Source organism: Bombina bombina, chromosome 7, assembly GCF_027579735.1.
Source record: "Bombina bombina isolate aBomBom1 chromosome 7, aBomBom1.pri, whole genome shotgun sequence".
In the NCBI taxonomy this organism is placed as follows: domain Eukaryota; kingdom Metazoa; phylum Chordata; class Amphibia; order Anura; family Bombinatoridae; genus Bombina; species Bombina bombina.
The window spans coordinates 416,413,485-416,438,292 of record NC_069505.1 but is presented as its reverse complement, the minus strand read 5'-3'; the positions used below and the strand labels follow the sequence as shown (position 1 = coordinate 416,438,292).

At 40.8% G+C, this 24,808-nt stretch overlaps 1 protein-coding gene across 4 annotated transcripts in view; it reads right to left on the bottom strand.

Moving 5' to 3' along the window:
• Window positions 1-14,052: 14,052 nt before the first annotated feature.
• Window positions 14,053-24,808, bottom strand: part of TEF (TEF transcription factor, PAR bZIP family member) — a 32,815-nt gene continuing 22,059 nt past the window's right edge. For 2 of the 4 annotated variants that reach the window (XM_053721234.1, XM_053721232.1), the window contains exons 2-5: window positions 22,148-22,456; window positions 20,775-20,980; window positions 19,693-19,904; window positions 14,053-17,173 (exon numbers count right to left, since the gene is read on the bottom strand). In XM_053721234.1, the coding sequence (XP_053577209.1) occupies window positions 17,143-17,173; window positions 19,693-19,904; window positions 20,775-20,980; window positions 22,148-22,456 (758 nt within the window). In that variant the 3' untranslated portion in view covers window positions 14,053-17,142. Of the gene's footprint in view, window positions 17,174-19,688; window positions 19,905-20,774; window positions 20,981-22,147; window positions 22,457-24,808 lie in introns of those variants that run through there. The other 2 variants (XM_053721235.1, XM_053721233.1) reach the window with 1 other exon arrangement.

Below are 24,808 nucleotides of genomic sequence, written 5' to 3'. Positions count from 1 at the left end.
AAGAAAATCTAATGACATGGCCTCCTTGTTCACCTGATCTGAATCCCATTGAGAACCTGTGGTCCATCATCAAATGTGAGATTTACAAGGAGGGAAAACAGTACACCTCTCTGAACAGTGTCTGGGAGGCTGTGGTTGCTGCTGCACGCAATGTTGATGGTGAACAGATCAAAACACTGACAGAATCCATGGATGGCAGGCTTTTGAGTGTCCTTGCAAAGAAAGGTGGCTATATTGGTCACTGATTTGTTTTTGTTTTGTTTTTGAATGTCAGAAATGTATATTTGTGAATGTTGAGATGTTATATTGGTTTCACTGGTAAAAATAAATAATTGAAATGGGTATATATTTGTTTTTTGTTAAGTTGCCTAATAATTATGCACAGTAATAGTCACCTGCACACACAGATATCCCCCTAAAATAGCTATAACTAAAAACAAACTAAAAACTACTTCCAAAACTATTCAGCTTTGATATTAATGAGTTTTTTGGGTTCATTGAGAACATGGTTGTTGTTCAATAATAAAATTAATCCTCAAAAAATACAACTTGCCTAATAATTCTGCACTCCCTGTATATAAGTTATACATTCTGTCATTTATATTTCATGGTATTTCATATATGGTGTATTATCTTCACAACCTCAATAAAAAATATTTAAAAAAAAATGCTAATCCACTGGGATTTTCCCGCACAACCATCTCTAGGTTTTACAGAGAATGGTCTGAAAAAGAGAAAATATCCAGTAAGCAGCAGTTGTGTGGACGACAATACCTTTTTGAGGTCAGAGGAGAATGGGAAGACTGGTTCGCGATGATAGAAAAGCAACAGTAACTCAAATAACCACTTGTTACAACCAAGGTATGCAGAACCTTGAAGCGGATGGGCTACAGCAGCAGAACACACCGGGTGCCACTCCTGTCAGCTAACAGAAAAATGAGGCTACAATTCGCACAGGCTCGCTAAAATTGGACAATAGAAGATTGGAAAAACATTGCCTGGTCTGATGAGTCTCGATTTCAGCTGCAAGATTCAGATGGTAGGGTCAGAATTTGGTGTAAACATGAAAGCATGGATCCATCCTTGTATCAACGGTTTAGGCTGGTGGTGTAATGGTGTGGGGGATATTTTCTTGGCACACTTTGGGCCCCTTAGTACCAATTGAGCATTGTTTAAATGTCATGGCCTACCTGAGTATTGTTGCTGACCATGTCCATCCCTTTATGACTACTATGTACCCATCTTCTGTGGATACTACAAGCAGGATAATGCACCATGTCACAAAGCTCAAATCATATCAAACTGGTTTCTTGAACAGGACAATGAGATCACTGTACTCCAATGGCCTCCACAGTCAACAGATCTCAATCCAATAGAGCACCTTTTGGATGGGGTGGAACGGGAGATTTGCATCATGTATGTGCAGCCGACAAATATGCAGCAACTGTGTGATGCTATCATGTCAATATGGACCAAAATCTCTGAGGAATGTTTCCAACACCTTGTTGAAGCTATGCCACAAAGAATTAATGCAGTTCTGAGGGCAAAAGGGGGTCCAATCCGGTACTATCAAGATGTACCTAATAAAGTGGCCGGTGAGTGAGTATAGGTCTCACATATAGGTATACACACACTAAAAAACATAATTTATGCTTACCTGATACATTTATTTCTCTTGTGATGTATCAAGTCCACAGATTCATCCATAATTGTGGGATATTCTCCTTCCCTACAGGAAGTGGCAAAGAGAGCACCCACAGCAGAGCTGTCTATATAGCTCCTCCCTTAGCTCCACCCCCAGTCATTCGACCGTAGGCTAAGAAGAAAAAGGAGAAACTATAGGTTGCAGTGGTGACTGAAGTTTTTTAAATAAAAATATACTGCCTGTCTTAAATAAACAGGGCGGGCCGTGGACTCGATACATCACAAGAGAAATAAATTTATCAGGTAAGTATAAATTATGTTTTCTCTTGTAAGATGTATCGAGTCCACGGATTCATCCATAATTGTGGGATACCAATACCAAAGCTTTAGGACACGGATGAAGGGAGGGACAAGACAGGTAACTTAAACGGAAGGCACCACTGCTTGTAGAACCTTTCACCCAAAAATAGCCTCCGAAGAAGCAAAAGTATTGAATTTGTAAAATTTGGAATAAGTATGAAGCGAAGACCAAGTCGCCGCCTTACAAATCTGTTCAACAGAAGCCTCATTTTTAAAAGCACATGTAGAAGCCACTGCTCTAGTAGAATGAGCAGTAATTCTTTCAGGAGGCTGCTTGCCAGCAGTCTCATAAGCCAAACGGATGATGCTTTTCAGCCAAAAGGAAAGAGAGGTAGCCGTAGCCTTCTGACCTCTCCGTTTACCAGAATAAACAACAAACAATGAAGATGTTTGACGGAAATCTTTAGTTGCTTGTAAGTAGAACTTTAAAGCACAAACCATATCAAGATTGTGCAACAGACGTTCCTTCTTTGATGAAGGATTAGGACACAGTGAAGGAACAACAATCTCCTGATTGATATTCCTATTAGAAACAACCTTAGGAAGAAACCCAGGTCTGGTACGCAAAACCATGGAAAAACAAGGTAAGGTGAATCACACTGTAAAGCAGATAACTGAGAAACTCTTCGAGCCGAAGAGATAGCTACTAAAAACAAAACTTTCCAAGATAGAAGCTTAATATCTATGGAATGCATAAGTTCAAACGGAACCCCTTGAAGAACTTTAAGAACTAAGTTTAGGCTCCATGGCGGAGCAACAGGTTTAAATACAGGCTTGATCCTAACCAAGGCCTGACTAAACGCTTGAACGTCTGGGACATCTGCCAGACGTTTGTGTAAAAGAATGGACAAAGCAGATATTTGTCCTTTTAAGGAACTAGCTGATAATCCCTTCTCCAATCCTTCTTGGAGAAAAGACAATATTCTAGGAATCCTAATCTTACTCCATGAGTAACCCTTGGATTCACACCAATAAAAATATTTGCGCCAAATCTTATGATAGATCTTCCTGGTGACAGGCTTTCTAGCTTGAATCAGGGTATCAATGACCGGCTTTGATAAAATCAGGCGTTCAATCTCCAAGCAGTCAGACGCAGAGAAATTAGATTTGGATGCGTGAATGGACCTTGGATTAGAAGGTCCTGCCTCATTGGCAGAGTCCACGGTGGAACCGATGACATGTCCACTAGGTCTGCATACCAAGTCCTGCGTGGCCACGCAGGTGCTATCAGAATCACCAAAGCTCTCTCCTGCTTGATTCTGGCAACCAGACGTGGGAGGAGAGGAAAAGGTGGAAATACATAGGCCAGATTGAAGGACCAGGGCAGTGCTAGAGCATCTATCAGTACCGCCTGGGGATCCCGGGACCTGGACCCGTAACGAGGAAGTTTGGCATTCTGACGGGACGCCATCAGATGCAATTCTGGTGTGCCCATAGCTGAGCCAGCTGGGCAAATACCTCCGGATGGAGCTCCCACTTCCCCGGATGAAAAGTCTGACGACTTAGGAAATCCGCCTCCCAGTCCTCTACTCCTGGGATATGGATTGCTGAGAGATGGCAAGAGTGATCCTCCGCCCATCGGATTATTTTGGTTACCTCCATCATCGCTAGAGAACTCCGTGTTCCTCCTTGATGATTGATATAAGCTACAGTCGTGATGTTGTCCGACTGAAATCTGATGAATTTGGCCGCAGCAAGCATTGAATATCACTCTCAGTTCTAGAATGTTTATCGGGAGGAGAGTTTCCTCCTGAGACCATAAGCCCTGTGCTTTCAGGGAGTTCCAGACTGCACCCCAGCCTAGCAGGCTGGCATCTGTCGTTACTATGAGCTACTCTGGCCTGCGGAAACACATTCCCTGAGACAGGTTGTCCTGAGACAACCACCAGAGAAGAGAATATCTGGTCTCCTGGTCCAGATGCAGTTGAGGAGATAAATCTGCATAATCCCCATTCCACTGTTTGAGCATACATAGTTGCAGTGGTCTGAGGTGTAGGCGGGCAAAAGGAACTGTGTCCATTGCCGCTACCATGAGACCGATTACCTCCATGCACTGAGCCACTGATGGCCGAGGAATGGAATGAAGAGCTCGGCAAGTGGTTAAGAGTTTTGATTTTCTGACCTCCGTCAGAAATATTTTCATTTCTACCGAGTCTATTAGAGTCCCTAGGAAGGAAACTCTTGTGAGAGGGAAGAGAGAACTCTTTTTTTATGTTCACCTTCCACCCGTGAGATCGCAGAAAAGCCAACACAATGTCCGTGTGAGACTTGGCTAGTTGGAAAGTCGACGCCTGAATTAAGATGTCGTCTAGATAAGGCGCCTTTGGTATGCCCCGCGGCCTTAGCACCGCCAAAAGGGACCCTAGCACTTTTGTGAAGATTCTGGGAGCCGTTGCCAACCCGAAGGGAAGGGCCACGAACTGGTAATGCCTGTCCAGAAAGGCAAATCTGAGGAATTGATGATCTCTGTGAATAGGGATGTGTAGATACGCATCCTTTAAGTCCACGGTAGTCATATTGACCCTCCTGGATCAACGGTAGAATAGTCCGAATAGTCTCCATCTTGAATGATGGTACTCTGAGGAATTTGTTTAGAATTTTGAGATCCAAGATTGGTCTGAAAGTTCCCTCTTTTTTGGGAACCACAAACAGGTTTAAGTAAAACCCTAGCCCTTGTTCCGCTTTTGGAACTGGGTGGATTACTCCCATGGTATGTAGGTCTTCTACACAGCGTAAGAACGCCTCTATCTTTGTCTGGTTTGCAGACAATTGAGAAATGTGAAATCTCCCCCTTGGGGGAAGAGTCTTTGAAGTCCAGAAGATATCTCTGGGACACAATTTCTAAGGCCCAGGAATTGTGAACATCTCTTGCCCAAGTCTGAGCGAAGAGAGAGAGTCTGCCCCCTACTAGATCCGGTCCCGGATCAGGGGCTACCCCTTCATGCTGTCTTAGAGGCAGCTGCAGGCTTCTTGGCCTGTTTACCCTTGTTCCAAGCCTGGTTAGGTCTCCAGACTGACTTGGATTGGGCAAAATTTCCCTCTTGCTTTGCAGCAGGGGAAGCTGAAGCGGGACCACCCTTGAAGTTCCGAAAGGAACGAAAATTATTTTGTTTGGTCCTCATTTTATTTGTTCTATCCTGAGGGAGGCCATGGCCTTTCCCTCCAGTGATGTCTGAAATAATCTCTTTCAGTTCAGGCCCAAATAGGGTCTTTCCTTTGAAAGGGATGTTCAAAAGTTTAGATTTTGATGACACATCAGCAGACCAGGACTTAAGCCATAACGTCCTGCGTGCTAAAATGGCAAAACCTGAATTCTTTGCCGCTAATTTAGCCAGTTGGAAAGCGGCATCTGTAATGAAAGAATTAGCCAACTTAAGGGCCTTAATTCTGTCCATAATATCCTCTAATGGAGTCTCCATCTGAAGAGCCTCTTCTAGAGCCTCGAACCAGAAAGCAGCTGCAGTAGTTACAGGAACAATGCACGCAATAGGTTGGAGAAGAAAACCTTGATGAACAAAAATTTTCTTCAGGAGACCCTCTAATTTTTTATCCATAGGATCTTTGAAAGCACAACTGTCTTCGATAGGTATATAGTTGTACGCTTAGCCAGAGTAGAAATAGCTCCCTCCACCTTAGGGACCGTCTGCCACGAGTCCCGCATGGTGTCAGATATGGGAAACACTTTCTTAAAAACAGGAGGGGGAGCGAACGGAATACCTGGTCTATCCCACTCCTTAGTAACAATATTCACAATCCTCTTAGGGACTGGAAAAACCATCAGTGTAAACAGGAACCTCTAAGTATTTGTCCATTTTACACAATTTCTCTGGGACCACTATAGGTCACAATCATCTAGAGTCGCTAATACCTCCCTGAGCAAAAAGCGGAGGTGTTCAAGCTTAAATTTAAATGCCGTCATATCAGAATCTGTCTGAGGGAGCGTCTTTCCTGAATCAGAAATTTCTCCCTCAGATAACAAATCCCTTATACCCTCACAATGTTCTGAAGTAGGGGTATCGGATACGGCTACTAAAGCGTCAGACGGCTCAGCATTTTTGTTCTTAACCCAGAGCTGTCACGCTTTCCTTGTAAACCAGGCAGTTTGGATAAAACCTCTGTGAGGGTTGTATTCATAACTGTTGCCATGTCTTGTAAAGTAAATGAATTTGACGCACTAGAGGTACTAGGCGTCACTTGTGCGGGCGTTACTGGTTGTGACACTTGGGGAGAGCTAGATGGCAAACCCTCATTTCTTTCTGTCTGAGAATCATCTATTGCAATATTTTTAAGTGCTAAAATATGCTCTTTATAATTTATAGACATATCAGTGCAAGTGGGACACATTCTAAGAGGGGGTTCCACAATGGCTTCTAAACACATTGAACAAGGATTTTCCTTGGTATCAGACATGTTAAACAGGCTAGTAATGTAACAAGCAAGCTTGGAAAACACTTTAATCAAAGCAAATAACACTTAAAAAAAAACAAAAAAAAAACGATACTGTGCCTTTAAGAGAAAAAAAGCTGCACAAACTCTGCAAAACAGTGTAAAAAAGCAGTAAACTCAACGAAATTTTTACAGTAGCATCATAAAGCTTTAGTAACTTTGCACAGCTATGCAAATAAACAATTAACCCCTTAATGTAAAAATCGGATTGACAAAACGTCAAAAACCGGTAAAAAACGTTCAGCACCTTGCCACAGCTCTGCTGTGGCGCCTACCTGCCCTTTAGAAACGATTTGTGGGGAAAAAACTTCTTTACAGCCCTCACACACAGTAGGAACCTCTGGAGAAGTAGCTGGATGTCTCTGAGGAAAAACAGAATTTATGCTTACCTGATAAATTACTTTCTCCAACGGTGTGCCCGGTCCACGGCGTCATCCTTACTTGTGGGAATATCTCTTCCCCAACAGGAAATGGCAAAGACTCCCAGCAAAGCTGGCCATATAGTCCCTCCTAGGCTCCGCCCACCCCAGTCATTCGACCGACGGACAGGAGGAAAATATATAGGAGAAACCATATGGTACCGTGGTGACTGTAGTTAGAGAAAATAATTCATCAGACCTGATTAAAAAACCAGGGCGGGCCGTGGACCGGACACACCGTTGGAGAAAGTAATTTATCAGGTAAGCATAAATTCTGTTTTCTCCAACATTGGTGTGTCCGGTCCACGGCGTCATCCTTACTTGTGGGAACCAATACCAAAGCTTTAGGACACGGATGAAGGGAGGGAGCAAATCAGGTTACCTAAACGGAAGGCACCACGGCTTGCAAAACCTTTCTCCCAAAAATAGCCTCCGAAGAAGCAAAAGTATCAAATTTGTAAAATTTGGCAAAAGTGTGCAGTGAAGACCAAGTCGCTGCCTTACATATCTGGTCAACAGAAGCCTCGTTCTTGAAGGCCCATGTGGAAGCTACAGCCCTAGTGGAGTGAGCTGTAATTCTTTCAGGAGGCTGCCGTCCGGCAGTCTCGTAAGCCAATCAGATGATGCTTTTAAGCCAAAAGGAAAGAGAGGTAGAAGTCGCTTTTTGACCTCTCCTTTTACCAGAATAGACAACAAACAAAGAAGATGTTTGTCTGAAATCTTTTGTAGCCTCTAAATAGAATTTTAGAGCACGGACTACGTCCAAATTGTGTAACAAACGTTCCTTCTTTGAAACTGGATTCGGACATAAAGAAGGAACAACTATCTCCTGGTTAATATTCTTGTTAGAAACAACCTTTGGAAGAAAACCAGGCTTAGTACGCAAAACCACCTTATCTGCATGGAACACCAGATAAGGCGGAGAACACTGCAAAGCAGATAACTCAGAAACTCTTCTAGCAGAAGAAATAGCAACTAAAAACAAAACTTTCCAAGATAGTAACTTAATATCTATGGAATGTAAAGGTTCAAACGGAACCCCTTGAAGAACTGAAAGAACTAGATTTAGACTCCAGGGAGGAGTCAAAGGTCTGTAAACAGGCTTGATCCTAACCAGAGCCTGAACAAATGCTTGAACATCTGGCACAGCTGCCAGTCTTTTGTGTAGTAAGACAGATAAAGCAGAGATCTGTCCCTTTAGAGAACTTGCAGATAATCCTTTCTCCAAACCTTCTTGTAGAAAGGAGAGAATCTTAGGGATTTTTATCTTATTCCATGGGAATCCTTTGGATTCACACCAACAGATATATTTTTTCCATATCTTATGGTAAATCTTTCTAGTTACTGGTTTTCTGGCCTGAATCAGAGTATCTATCACAGAATCTGAAAACCCACGCTTTGAAAGAATCAAGCGTTCAATCTCCAAGCCGTCAGCTGGAGGGAGACCAGATTTGGATGTTCGAATGGACCCTGAACAAGAAGGTCCTGTCTCAAAGGTAGCTTCCATGGTGGAACCGATGACATATTCACCAGGTCTGCATACCAAGTCCTGCGTGGCCACGCAGGAGCTATCAAGATCACTGAGGCCCTCTCCTGTTTGATCCTGGCTACCAGCCTGGGAATGAGAGGAAACGGTGGAAACACATAAGCTAGGTTGAAGGTCCAAGGTGCTACTAGTGCATCTACTAGAGTCGCCTTGGGATCCCTGGATCTGGACCCGTAACACGGAACCTTGAAGTTCTGACGAGACGCCATCAGATCCATGTCTGGAATGCCCCATAATTGAGTCAGTTGGGCAAAGATCTCCGGATGGAGTTCCCACTCCCCCGGATGGAAAGTCTGACGACTCAGATAATCCGCTTCCCAGTTTTCCACACCTGGGATGTGGATCGCAGATAGATGGCAGGAGTGTTCCTCCGCCCATTGTATTATTTTGGTCACTTCTTTCATCGCCAGGGAACTCCTTGTTCCCCCCTGATGATTGATATACGCAACAGTCGTCATGTTGTCTGATTGGAATCTTATGAATCTGGCCTTTGCGAGTTGAGGCCAAGCCCTGAGAGCATTGAAAATCGCTCTTAGTTCCAGAATGTTTATCGGGAGAAGAGGCTCTTCCCGAGACCATAGTCCCTGAGTCTTCAGGGATTCCCAGACCGCGCCCCAGCCCACTAGACTGGCGTCGGTCGTGACAATGACCCACTCTGGTCTGCAGAAGCTCATTCCCTTGGATAGATGGTCCAGGGTCAGCCACCAACGGAGTGAATCTCTGGTCTTCTGATCTACTTGAATCATTGGAGACAAGTCTGTATAGTCCCCATTCCACTGTTTGAGCATGCACAGTTGTAATGGTCTTAGATGAATTCGTGCAAAAGGAACTATGTCCATTGCTGCAACCATCAACCCTACTACTTCCATGCACTGAGCTATGGAAGGACGTGGAACAGAATTAAGAACTTGACAAGCGCTTAGAAGCTTTGATTTTCTGACCTCTGTCAGAAAAATCCTCATTTCTAAGGAATCTATTATTGTTCCCAAGAAGGGAACTCTTGTTGACGGAGACAGAGAACTTTTTTCTACGTTCACCTTCCATCCGTGCGATCTGAGAAAGGCCAGAACAATGTCTGTATGAGCCTTTGCTTTTGACAGGGACGACGCTTGTATTAGAATGTCGTCCAGGTATGGTACTACTGCAATGCCCCTCGGCCTTAGAACCGCTAGAAGGGACCCGAGTACCTTTGTGAAAATCCTTGGAGCAGTGGCTAACCCGAATGGGAGGGCCACAAACTGGTAATGTTTGTCCAGAAAGGCGAACCTTAGGAACTGATGATGATCTTTGTGGATAGGAATATGTAGGTACGCATCCTTTAGATCCACGGTAGTCATAAATTGACCTTCCTGGATAGTGGGTAGAATCGTTCGAATGGTTTCCATTTTGAACGATGGTACCCTGAGAAATTTGTTTAGGATCTTCAGATCCAAAATTGGTCTGAATGTTCCCTCTTTTTTGGGAACTACGAACAGATTTGAATAAAATCCCATTCCCTGTTCTTTTATTGGGACAGGGTGTATCACTCCCATTTTTAACAGGTCTTCTACACAATGTAAGAAAGCCTGTCACTTTATTTGGTTTAAGGATAAGTGAGACATGTGGAACCTTCCCCTTGGGGGTAGTTCCCTGAATTCCAGAAGATAACCCTGAGAAACTATTTCTAGTGCCCAGGGATCCTGAACATCTCTTGCCCAAGCCTGAGCAAAGAGAGAGAGTCTGCCCCCTACTAGATCCGGTCCCGGATCGGGGGCTACTCCTTCATGCTGTCTTGTTAGCAGCAGCAGGCTTCTTGACCTGCTTACCCTTGTTCCAGCCTTGCATAGGTTTCCAGGCTGGTGTGGGCTGTGAGGCATTACCCTCTTGCTTAGAGGATGCAGAATTAGAGGCCGGTCCGTTCCTGAAATTGCGAAAGGAACGAAAATTGGACTTATTCTTGGCCTTGAACGGCCTATCTTGTGGAAGGGCGTGGCCCTTTCCCCCAGTGATGTCTGAGATAATCTCTTTCAATTCTGGTCCGAAGAGAGTTTTACCTTTGAAAGGGATGTTAAGCAATTTTGTCTTGGATGATACATCCGCTGACCAAGACTTTAGCCAAAGCGCTCTACGCGCCACAATTGCAAACCCTGAATTTTTCGCCGCTAATTTAGCTAATTGCAAGGCGGCATCTAAAATAAAAGAGATAGCCAACTTAAGTGCGTTAACTCTGTCCATAACCTCCTCATATGGAGTCTCTCTACCGAGCGACTTTTCTAGTTCCTCGAACCAGAACCACGCTGCAGTAGTGACAGGAACAATGCACGAAATGGGTTGTAGAAGGTAACCTTGCTGTACAAAAATCTTTTTAAGCAAACCTTACAATTTTTTATCCATAGGATCTTTGAAAGTACAACTATCCTCGATAGGAATAGTAGTGTGCTTGTTTAAAGTAGAAACTGCCCCCTCGACCTTAGGGACTGTCTGCCATAAGTCCTTTCTGGGGTCGACCATAGGAAATAATTTCTTAAATATAGGAGGGGGAACAAAAGGTATGCCGGGCTTCTCCCACTCCTTATTCACTATGTCCGCCACCCGCTTGGGTATAGGAAAAGCGTCGGGGTGCACCGGAACCTCTAGAAACTTGTCCATTTTGCATAATTTCTCTGGAATGACCAAGTTGTCACAATCATCCAGAGTAGATAACACCTCCTTAAGCAGTGCACGGAGATGTTCTAATTTAAATTTAAAATGTCACAACATCAGGTTCAGCTTGTTGAGAAATTTTTCCTGAATCTGAAATTTCCCCATCTGACAAAACCTCCCTCATGGCCACTTCAGATTGGTGTGAGGGTATGACAGAACAATTATCATCAGCGCCCTCCTGCTCTTCAGTGTTTAAGACAGAGCAATCGCGCTCTCTCTGATATGCAGGCATTTTGGATAAAATATTTGCTATGGAGTTATCCGTCAATTGTTGCATGGTAATAAGCATTGGGGCGCTAGATGTACTAGGGGCCTCCTGCGTGGGCAAAACTGGTGTAGACACAGTAGGAGATGATGTAGTATGTCTACTCCCCTCATCTGAGGAATCATCTTGGACAATTTCATTATCTGTGGCAGTACTGTCCTTACTTTGTTTGGACGCTGTGGCACAATTATCACACAAATTTAAATGGGGTGACACATTGGCTTTCATACATAAAGAACATAGCTTATCCGAAGGCACAGACATGTTAAACAGGCTTAAACTTGTTAATAAAGCACAAAAACCGTTTTAAAACAAAACCGTTACTGTCTCTTTAAATTTTAAACAGAAACACTTTATTACTGAATACGTGAAAAACTATGAAGGAATTGTTCAAAAATTTCACCACAGTGTCTTAAAGCATTAAGAGTATTGCACACCAAATTTCAGAGCTTTAACCCTTAAAATAACGGAACCAGAGCCGTTTACAAATTTAACCCCTATACAGTCCCAGCTACAGCTTTTGCTGAGATCTAACCAAGCCCAGAGGGGAATACGATACCAAATGACGCCTTCTAGAAACTTTTCCAGCTATTTTCAGGTCCTCACACATGCATCTGCATGTCTTGCTCTCAAAAACAACTGCGCAGTAATGGCGCGAAAATGAGGCTCAGCCTACAACTGGGAAGGCCCTCCCTGACTGGAAAAGGTGTCTAACATAGTGCCTGCCGTTAAAAAACGCTCCCCAAGCTTATAAATGTGAAATATCAGCATAAACATGTATAAAATGCCCAAATAAAGCAATCGATTTAGCCCATAAAAGTGTCTACCAGTTTTATAGCCTATATTAAGCCCTTTATTCTGTTTGAGACTAAGAAAATGGCTTACCTATCCCCATGAGGGGAAAAATGACAGCCTTCCAGCATTACACAGTCTTGTTAGAAATATGGCTAGTCATACCTTAAGCAGAAAAGTCTGCTAACTGTTTCCCCCCAACTGAAGTTACTTCATCTCAACAGTCCTATGTGGAAACAGCAATCGATTTTAGTTACTGTCTGCTAAAATCATCTTCCTCTCACAAACAGAAATCTTCATCTTTTTCTGTTTCAGAGTAAATAGTACATACCAGCACTATTTTAAAATAACAAACACTTGATAGAAGAATAAAAAACTACATTTAAACACCAAAAACTCTTAACCATCTCCGTGGAGATGTTGCCTGTGCAACGGCAAAGAGAATGACTGGGGTGGGCGGAGCCTAGGAGGGACTATATGGCCAGCTTTGCTGGGACTCTTTGCCATTTCCTGTTGGGGAAGAGATATTCCCACAAGTAAGGATGACGCCGTGGACCGGACACACCAATGTTGGAGAAAGAAACTGCGCAACTGAGGCGCGAAAATAGGACCCTCCCACCTCACTCGATATTATGGGGCCTAAAAGAAACACAACAGAGTGTTTCCTAAACTAGCCATGTGGGTTAATAACCCTTAACCAAGCCACAATGACCCCTTAAAGTCCCTCAAAAAAATGTTATATTTGCATTTTTTTTTATAAAAAAATATCAGTGTCACCAGTAACTAATGAGCCCTTTATGCAAGCTGGGATTCCTACTAAGTGTCTGAATACAGCTTACCCTTCCCTCATGGGGATATTGCCAGTCTTTTCTAGAATAATCACAGTCTGTCTAGAAAAAAATAGGCTGAACATACCTCAATGCAGTTTAGCCTGCAAACTGTTCCCCCAACTGAAGTTTTCCTGTACTCTTCAAGTCTTGTGAGAACAGCAGTGGATCTTAGTTAGAAAGTGCTAAGATCATCATCCTCCTTGCAGAAATCTTCATCCCTTTTCTGCCAGAGAGTAAATAGTACACACCGGTACTATTTAAAATAACAAACTTTTGCTTAAGAAAATAAAAACTAACATTTTTGTCACCACACTCACTTTACCCTTCCTAGTATATATATATATATATACACACACACACTAAAATAAATATATATATATATATATATATATATATATATATATATATACACACACATACACATACACACACACACACAATTACATCAATGTGGACACCAACCAATCACCCAATAGAAGGGGGAAAATTAAAAAAAGGTTGGACATTTCTGGTTTACATCAATAAAATATATTTTGCATGTAGCAGTTTGATACAATATTTACATACAGACCTTTAAAGAGAAATATAGAATGAATCTGATTAAGTAGTAGTAAACATATAGATGTATTTTAAAGTAAAAAAAGTTTCTCATTTCCTTAAAGGATTGAAATTTACACCAACTCTGTACTGGGATGTTTCATACACTTCCACGTTCATATCAATCTCTGCTCAGGATATGATTTACGGGGGAATATCAAGTTTTGTAACCAGCAGGCAGTGCAAGGAAAAATAGAACAGTTATAAAACAGAGAAGTCTTTCAATGTCCCTCTTGTATTAGCTCTGAGCTTGCACATGATCTATATTAATCTGGTATATGCCAGGAAATGTCATAATCTTAACAAGCAGATAATAAATAGCAGCTACAAAAGCCCTTGAGAAGGACAGAACGGGGACAGGGGAATCAATTTCCATCCAATTTTTTATTCAAGTAGAAGTTCTTCCCTTTCCTGGTTGTAAAAAGTACATTTTACCAGGAAAAAAAAATAAAGAATAAAATGACAGGAAACTTGTTTATATATTTACAGGTATTTTATTTGGAGGCAGAATTACCTTATATTAGACAAAAATACAGACATACGTTCTCTTTATAGGTTTTTCTATATAAAATCATTTTCATTAAAGCTACATAAGTCATATTTATACACCTCTACAATTAATAAAAAAAAAAAAGTTTTATTTACAGGGATATAAGCCCTCACTTGCCAAAGCTGCGGTAAGAAAAAACGTACTACTCGCTTCAAGAGCCGAGGCTCACATGGGAACAGCATTAGAAGGGAATTATACAGCTTGGTTTATTTACCAGCTAAAGCATATTAAAACAATCACTGTGTTAATATTTCAGTAGCTTTGTTTTTGTCTGTCAGAGGATGGTTACATGGCTGGAAGCTAGAAGCTACCGTGTTGACTGTTTGTAATTCAACTCACTCACATGTACAAAGGATATTTTGCATGGTGGGTGATCGCTCCCCTGCTAAAACAGTCATCTTACACGAGCAGGGAGGGGAGTGAGAAGCTTTTATAGCAGATACCTGTATTGTTTAGCGTAATATTGTACTTTATTAGCTTTTTTTAACCCCTTACAAGACAGAACTCAAAGTCAAAAGTAGGGATGTGCATTTGGCATATTCGGGCTGATTCGAATGCCATAGATAGCGGCAACTAACCACATTCAGCAATTTTCAGAGCCAGATTTATTCTTTTGAAAGCGCAATACACTAAGATCTGTGCAAATTAAGGTCTTGTGTTACACTTCCATAAAAAAAAAAAAATTTGGCTCTGAAAAATTTGGCCCTGAAAAATTTGGCCGCCGCATTCTTTAGCATTCGGATCAGTGTGAAATACGCCAAATGCATATCCCTAATCACAACATTACAATTAGTTTATACCCTAGAAAAGTGTCACTATAAAGCAAGAGATGTCTTTAAATTAAAAATTAAACACTGCTGCAGTATTTTTTCTCTACATTACGTATATGCTGTGGATTTGTGTACTAGGGAGCAGTTGAGCCATTTATAGCACAGCACATGCTAAGATTAATGCCCCGCTAAAATTCTCTGAACAATATTTTATAGATCAAGAACATTTATTAGCCAAGTAACTCCCCTGCTGTGAGAGGGCTGGGACTCATATCATAGATCTATAAATTAACCTTTCTAGCGTTTCCGTATAGTTTATAAGTTGTGGAGAAGACTGAACATCCGATTTAAAAAGGACAAACTGCTGGGTACAACTACAGTTGCAAGGTTATCCTTTACTGTGGTAGCCACTTTTATTTTAACCCTTTAAAAGTGCCGATTAGTGAATCTCTGCATCTTCATAGTGGGTGCTGCCATCTTGGGAAATTAACATTTCTTGCAAAATGGCACAGAAGCATTAAACATTCACATATCAGTGATTTTCTTGTAGTCTTGACAGCATGCACACTATAGAACAGGAGATGTATGTTTTTGCATTGGTATTCATTGCTCTATATTATTCCTGTGGGTTTTTTATTTTTTATTTTAAATTGTGTAATTTAACTGCAAAAATGTAAAGCTTATACTTTCTATTGTGTATGTTACAGCCATCAAAAAAAGACAGTAAAATCACTGATCAGTGAAAAACCACTGCTTGTGTCACATGATGCAACAATACGGGCGCCCAGTATAAAGATACAGAGCTTTACCAACTGACCTTTATAATGGGCTAAGAGAATGGCATTTAATAGAGCTGCACGTACAGGAGGGAAAAACAAAAAACATTGTGATTAGTAACCATGCTATTGTATTTGTACACAGCATTTTTAAATTCCTTTTAACATAGAAAACTATAAGTTAGCACAGTCGTTAACCTTGGTTAAGCTTTCAGCCACCAAATATTAAGCACAACCCTATTTTATTACAGCAGCATTGCTAAAAGGGGAATGACCCAATTAGTCTACTCTAATCATTTTATATATGCTGCATGTATATTTCTAATGTAGCTTTTTACCGCCATCTGCCAAAAAATAGCAAATTTTATGTGAATTTTGCTTTTATGCACCCAGCCAAGTACTTCACTTTTTGTTGCTTTAGATTAAGCTCTATCCAATGCCCAGAACAGCACCAAAGCTTATACATTTTATTAGGCAATGCATCACCTGAGCCAAGGCTCAGAATTGCCAGCTAACGATTCCTATGCATCTTGCCGTCTCTATTCAAGATACTTCTCTTTCTTTTTTTTTTAAACACTGTGAATGAAGTTATCCAACCTCGAAAATTGTTCTGCATCCGATATCCCAGCTTTTGTCCTGTAAGCTTAAGATGCGCCGTCTGTACTGCTTCAATTATAGAAATATCTGAATATCATTATAAATTATTGGGTATGTTGCTTTTGGAAAATAAACCATTCAGATCTGCAGCATAAAACCTTAATCTTTTGAAATATTTAAAACTATATTCATTGCGCAGCTTGTCTCTCTCTACCGAGTTGGCACTGAACTTTGTGCAATCAACATTAACATGAGTCATACTGGCCCAGAAAACACAATACAATCAACATACAATCATAAATACAAAACTGTGAGTTATGATTTCATTGAACAACCACAGGGCTATATTGGGGGAAATGGCAAACAAATTAGATCATGCATATAAGTAGCAATTAAACACATTAAAATACTATTTGCATGAAAAAATGACGTAACCTTGCAGGAAATATATGCTGCTTAATGCTCTATGGAAGATGATGCACTGTAGCTGTATTGGTAGGCAGTGACAGGACTCTGTTAACCTTATAACAAATAGTTACCATAATTCACCTTTTTGTCTCAGCTACAACGATACAGAACTCACTACATAAATGTTTATGTCCCCACTAGGGAAAAGATGCTTTCCACTCACATAAAAGTTAAAAATGTTCCAGCCTGCGATTTCTTCTTAGAAGGGTATTTAAAAAAAAAAAAAAAAAAATGAAAAAAAAAAATTGTTCTTTGATGTAAACCTCTAGTAGTGCAGAATTTCTCATTTCAGAAAAAAAAAAGTTATATCCTTTGCAGTGCGTTGTGGAACAGGTTTATTAAAAAATGTCTTGTTTTAAAAATAATAAAAAAAAAAAATACAAAAATATTGAAAGCTGCATCACTCTGAGTCATCGAAGTCATCGAAGTCACTTTAAACAAGCAGATTAGTGTCAGTGTGAGAAGTTACAAACACAGAACAATGAACAAGTCTACTAAACCATTTGGCTTTAATAAAACAGATTTTTTTTCCAAAATAATGACAAACGTCCACAGTAAAATCTAAGGACCATTAACCATGACATTTACAACAGGTTATTACATTGTCTTCTAACAAAAGACAAACTAGAAAAATAGGGTAAAGTATTAAATTGTTTTACAAATTTATATTTACCATTTCCTTCCCAGGAAAATCCTAAATATTTGATCCAATTAGTTAACATTTCAGCCCCCTTTTTTTTTTTTTTACAGCTCAATATTTTTTTGACATTAAAACCAGAACTATTGCAAGATAATAAAATAATTTTTAAATGAGAGCAGAAAGGATTACCCCCCATATCTATATTAAAGTGAAAAGGGGACTGACATTTGATCTATTGGTAATTAAACAACAACAACCCATGCATTCATTTTGTTTCATATTCAATCTATTCCTATTACTGGTCTAGGGAATCAGTGTGGTGCCCCCCCCCCCTCATTTAGTTGGCTTGAGCTGCTTTGCCTAAACGATTATCTTTATGTGTGCATGCTCCTGATGGTTAAATAATGTTGTATGTCTCTGGGGGGGGGGGATAGCCAGGACTACTCTACTACTAAAAGGAGCTTACTGCCCCCACATGGTGCTCAGTTTGACAACTCTTTAGAACAAATTCAGTTGTCCAGGTGCAGTGACAGTTATATACTGCCACATACAATCTAACAAATTTGTCAAGGGCACTACCATGCACCCATTATGAAATTCTATGGGCTCGATTTATCAAGTAACGGCGGCAGAGGTGTACATACGTGCCCCTTGCCGCCGCAGCTCGTCTCTGGCGGAATTTAACATTGCATGCAAGCACTATTTTGAGCTTGTGTGCAATATCGCCCCCTGCCCACAGACAGCCAAATGCGGGGCAGGATCCGTCAATCTCCTCAGTCGGACGAGACTGGGGAGATTGAAATTCTCCACCTAAGAGGCGGACAAGTGGCTAGAAAGCAGCAGTCCCATGACCGCTGCTTGATAATTTGCGACTGCAGGTTCTCTTGTGAGAACCTGCCATCACAGAGAGGCGAAGGGCTTGATAAATTGAGCCATATAAAGCAACTGCCTGTTTGTGATATGCCTAGCTATATCCCCCTGTGAGATTTGAGTCCAGGAGCTTACTGAATTGGTAGGGCCTTTGATTAGTTGCATATCCTAACTAGATGCTGCAGATTTAATAGGCTGAATTTATGAATTAGCAAAAGCTGCACAAATGCTTTTAAAAACAACTTAAAAGGGGACACTCAATCAAAATTAAACTTTCATTATTCAGATAGAGCTTGTCATTTTAAACAACTTTCCAATTTACTTCCATTAACTAAATGTGCACAGTCTTTTTATATTTAAACTTTTTGAGTCCTCAGCTCCTACTGAGCATGTACAAGAATAAGTGTGTATGCATTTTTGAATGGCCGATGGCTGTCACATGGTATGTGTATGCATTTGTGATTTGCTGTTGGCTGTCACATGGTACAGGGGGAGTGGAAAAAGACATAACTTTTAAAATTGTCAGAAAAAAAATCTAATACTCATTTGAAGTTCAGATTAAGTGCTATTGCATTGTCTCGATATCTTGCATTTGTTGATTATGCAAATCTACTGTGTTGACTGGTCCTGCAATGCATTGCTTTTAGTCTTCAACAGCCAATTATACAAACCTTACAATTATTTCCATTAACAGTTTCAACTTAACCCATATGGTTGCCAGAGGTGCATAGTAATGCAGCCGAATGTTTAACTATCTTGCTTTTCACATTTTCTGAAGACTGCATTAGTTCTAAAACTTATGAAGTGGACATTTTAATGAGCACTTCACAACATTTAAAAGAATTGTAACTCCTTGGCAGCGATAGAATGTGTTTAAGCCATCCGTGGCAGCCCAGGGAAGTAACGTTTGTATGTTTAATAGGGAAGACTGCATTAATTAATGATTTGACACAAAATCATATTCAGGCAAACCACAGCAGAACTATTTCTGCAAAACTAGAGAACCTATAGTAAAATTCTTTGTTGGTGCTGCATTTTGAATAAAGCCCTAGTGACCTTCTGCGTTTCGCTCTTTAACCCTCTTGAAATCAGACGGGCCAGCAACACTTCTGCTTTTTGCAACCAAAGTGCAAAACGCTGTTCCGCTAAGACTGAGCCCCAATACCCTGCGCCTCATCTACTCTGACCCAGCAGCACAACAAGTTGTATGTAGCTTGGACTCTGTTTTTTCCCATCTTCAAATATTTGTGAGAAATATTTCTAATATGAAAAGAACAATCTCCTGAACAGCTAAACAGATTGTTACTTGGTCCGCATTACAACCTTGATTTAGTCTGCGGGCAAAGGAACAATGACTATCTGCCCGGTATAGGCAGTCATCACAGACACAGGGGTCAGCTGGGAACAGAATGGGAAGATGCTAATACTCAGGCTTCTTACAGAGGTCCACACTGGGTCTCGTATTTGGAAATGACGTTCCGGCATTTTCCTAGCTCTCTGCGCAGTTCTGCCACTTCTGTCCGTAGTGCGGTGTTTTCCTTTTCCAGGAATGCAGCCCGCACAGTTATTTGGTTTTCTTTGAGCCTCCGTGCATCTCTGGAACGTTTGGCTGCAACGTTGTTCTTCTTTCGCCTGTTCCAGTATTTTTCATCCTTTGAAGAAACACAAAGGCAGAACGATGACAAACAATGACAAGCAATTGTGTACAAGACCCCAGGGCAATGCAGAAAGATTTAATCTCTCATACATCCAGCATGTTAGTTATCACTTAAGTATAATAGCAGCTATAACCTACAGAAGCTTAGTTTAAAAGACTGGCTACATCAAGAATCCTGTGTAAAGTATTTAACACTAGGGATGTAGTATTTTAGACAAAGCGCAAGAAGATGGGGGCATGTGGAAAGGAGTTATACACAAAAGGAAAAAACAAACAAAAAGAAAACAAACAACCTTAGTATTAATAAGATATTTACTGAGGAAAATGCATCATAGCCTAGTCTAGTACACACACACACAAAAAAAGACACTAAATAAAAGCAACATTTTTGTGAGTGTAGCATTTGGAGAGATCATCAAATCCAACATCTCCTCCAGCAGTACACACCCAGCCTGGATCCCCTCACATGCTTCTAGTCTGTTACAAAACTTCAAAGACAACTCACTGTCATAAACAAAGAAATATGAAGCCAAACCTTGCATGAAGACAGCCGCAAGTACCCAGCACTCTCCAGTGATGTTTAATACATTATTAACACCTTAAAGGAACAGCTACATACCGTGTATGTCACTGGTCTTTCTATGGGGGTTGTGCCATTAATATGGGGATTTTTCTTGTCTTTAATTTTTGATAGTTTTATTTAAAGAGAAAGATTGCTTATTGGAACAAGAGAATGTTTTCTACTACTAGATTCCAGCTAAGCCTAACAGAATTTTACATCAGTTTATAGAACTAAAGCTCAGAACCTGTGAGCTGTCCTTACACCCTCAAAACCTAAACTCAAGCATTCATCATGCACACATACCTTCAAATCATCAGGTACATAAATTTTCTTGGCCTTCTTTATCATTGGCTGGGGCTTGAGATCTTTGTCATCAAACTTATGTTTCCGTGGGTCAAACAGTTCTCCACCAGGAACACTGGAGAGCACTAGGTCTGTTGGGTCGGGGCTGAAATTCACTTTAACTTCTACTTTGTCTGGGTCGATGGGGCTGGGAGGGTCTTGCTCATCTGTAATTGAACAAACAGGCTGCATCAAAGCCAGAAAAAGGGCAGACATAATTGTAACAGTTTAATCCCTTAGTCATCTGAAGGCCTCAAGTGAAATATAGAAATGAAATAAAAATATAAAATGTATTTTTGTTATATTTTACATAAACTTTCATCTGCTTTCCTGCAGACAAGTTACCATGTCTAAATACCGTATACACTGAAAAAAGTGAGCACTGTAGACTAGGAGTAATGAGAAAAAAAAAAACTTTCATGATTCAAATAGGCCATGTAGTGTTAAACAACTTTTCAATTTACTTTGTTTTGTTCTCTTGGTATTCTTTGCTGAAAGCTAAACCACCTAGAAAGGCTCATATGCTAATTTAAAAGCTCTTGAAGGCCGCCTCTTATCTGAATGCATTTGACAGTTTATCACAGCTAGACAGTTCTAGTTCATATGTGCGCTCACTCCAGTGTAGTTATTTATGAGTCAGCACTGATTGGCTAAAATGCAAGTCTGTCAAAAACACTGAGATAAGGGGGCAGTTTGCAGAGGCTTAGATACAAGGTAATCACAGAGGTAAAAAGTTTATATAAATGTTGGCTATGCAAAACTGGGGAATGAATAATAAAGGGAGTATCTATCTTTTTAAACAATAACATTTTTGGAGACTGACCCTTTAAGTCTGTTGCCTGTTTTCATCCTCTAATATCCTAGCTCCCTTATTACCATAATATAGCATGCAGTGCCTCCTTGTGGCCATTGACAAAATCACAGCTTTATTAAACTTTGGTTGAATAATCTGTTGGGTTTTTTTTAAGCAACGCAAAAAAAAAAAAAAAAAAATCACAACACTCCTACATGGACTATATAAATGTATCATCTGCAAAACAATTATGCAAAGCAAAATCTAGTGTACAACGTCCCTTTAAATGTTTGTAAAATAATGGTTCTGTTCTTACTAAAGGCCATTTAGCTACTATTCAACTCATTTGTAACTGTCCTATTTCACAGGCTTTAGTGCCGTTTACAAGATCAGCTCTTGGATTTACACACAGTTTATAATAAGACTGCCTGCTCTATTTTACAAGACATAAGCAGTAAGGTGTTGTGCTTCCCTAATGCCGAGACAGAAAACAGCTGTGGCTATGCTTATAGACAGCAGTTTAAGTCTGCTAGGAAATCACCTTGTATTTCAGACGTTTGTAGCAGCACTGAGGGTGACAAAGGGGAGGTGGTGGATGTAGATGCAGTCTCGTCATCCTCCAGCTCAGCTACGGGTACCAGTGGGTTTTTGATGGCTTGGGCTAGGTGTGTGGGACTGGATGGAATGCCATTTTCCAGAAGGAATTCATCAAGGTCCATGTACTCTAGGTGAAAGGACTCCCCATCGTACGGGATGGTTTTATCCCAGATGGGGGGCATGAGTGAGGCAGAGACCAGCAGGGAGTTTGGATCTGTGTCGTCATCTTTGCCCAGTTTGGTTTTGTCCTTCTCTGTAAGGGAGAAAAAAGGAGCTGCCATTAGATACACATAATCAATAGGCTACAAGCATTAAACTGGAATGTATGACAATCAACGTGTGTTATGGGTATTTGTGCTTTTCATTCATGTTGTCACTCCTTGCTCCTGAGCTGAATGTCTTGAATTGTTAAGGTCCAGTAAACACCTCACAATCACAAGATATTGCTGTTGTGTTGCTGTCGGATAACATATCAGCCAAATGTTTTTAAAACAAATTAACATTTATCAAAACACCACTCACTATTTCCCTTATTGGAGGAGACAATCTGGGCTTTAGTCCACAGATAATAATGCTAGAAATGGTTAAGTTAGTATAAAGCACATTGTTTTGCAGTTCACTAACAGCTGCCAGGGTGCTAGTGGGTATCAATATTCAATTAACCCTTTCGTGACAGGGTTAAAGTGCCTACATCGGAACAACTGTTCCGATGTAGACAAATTGAAACTACGCGATCGTGCATACGATCGCGAGATTTCAATTATTGGATCGCATCTGGGGGGCGTCCCTACAATCCTAAGAACGCCCTCCAGACCGCGATTAAATCCCTGAAGCACAGAAGGCTTCAGGACAGCCGTTAGTTATGACGTTCCATTCCGTCATAACGGCTTTAAAGCCCAGTCTAATTATGACGGAATGGAACGGCATAACGGCTTTAAAAGGTTAAAAGAACTTGCACTCACTGGAATTTTCAATAACCAATTTTACTTGTGATAAGTGACGTTTCAAGGATAATATATCCCCTTCCTCAGACCCTATCAGGGTTAGCCTTGAGAATTCAGCAGGGTACAGTTCAAGTTCTAAGAACTATTGCTCAATCTTCAAATAGGTTACACATCCTTTTTACCAACTCTAGAAAAGAGACTTATTCTCAAAAACAAAAAAAGGGGGAAGCATCTTTGCCTTTAGGTGCTTTCTTATTGCGTATGACATCATGCATGGTGCAATGACATCACATGCTAGACTACGGATGGAAGAATTAGGAAGAACCTGTTCAACTATACTAAAAAAAACAGGAAAGTATGAAAAGAAATGTCAAATTGTCATACTTTACAAATTTTGAGGAACGCGGATAACAGGACACCCTTAGTGTTCAAGGAGTTAAAGAAATACACAATGAAGCCAAGTCTAGCAATCCCTTAGGGTATCACCACTTGCACAATACTGCTACACTTACTGTATACGCAAAGACAATAAGGTAGAGAGCAACTGAGAGCCCTTACAGTTCACAGTATATATAGATATACACACAATACCAACACTCCCCAGGAGATAATACAAAACAGCACCAGGGGCCCCAGGGTGAACTAACTAAGCATTTCTACTAAGACTGGGACAACAGGTTGAGACATCTTTTTTAGTTTAAAACAGAACAGTCAGCTATTGTAGAATTTCACTGGCAATCTTTCAAATGAGTTTTAGAGCTCTCAGAGATCCATTTATAAAGCAGTGTGATATTTTACAGAAAAATATGAAAGAAATGTTTCCCTATTTAAAAAAAAGGAAATCTAGTTATACTATGTGAATATATCATACAGCACACAAAAAAAAGGTTATTCAAATTACTATTGTTTACATAGTAAAATAGTGGTGCTATATACTGAACAGTAAGCAATGACAAAGACAAGCATTTGGAGAGATCTTGCCTTGAAAGAAAAGAGGTACTGATACAGTTTATGCAAACATGTTTCATGCAGTAATGAAAACATACAATAATAATGTCTAAGTTGAAAGACACCTCTTTTAGGCGACCCAAGTCATAAGTAGAATTACTGGCTCCCAGATTTGTCAAGCCCCAAATTAGATATCAAAATCACCACATCATGCTACTACCAAAACACTGATATAAGACTTTGGAGAACACATTTACGGATCAGTGGGCTATTCGTGAGCACTAATCCCATGGCTGACCAGAGGTTAGTAGGTCAAGATGTAGGATTCTCAGGGAGATAAATGCGTCTCATTCAGAGTCCCACATTTGCCAAGGGGGGCACCTGTCCCTAAGCCTGTCAGTTTCTAACGCAAATCCCTGTCCAATACTCATGCCTCAACTTGTTAGTTTCTACCAAATTCCACTATGCCTTGACATTCACCCGCGCCTCTTAGTTTTTACCCCCTATGCCCTGTGTGACACCTACCCTCGCCTCTCAGTTTTTACCCCCAATGCCCTGTGTGACACCCACCCTCGCCTCTCAGTTTTTACCCCCAATGCCCTGTGTGACACCCACCCTCAGCCTGTCAGTTACTACCCCCCATGCCCTGTGTGACACCCACCCTTAGCCTGTGAGTTTCTACCCCTCATGCCCTGTGTAACACCCACCCTCAG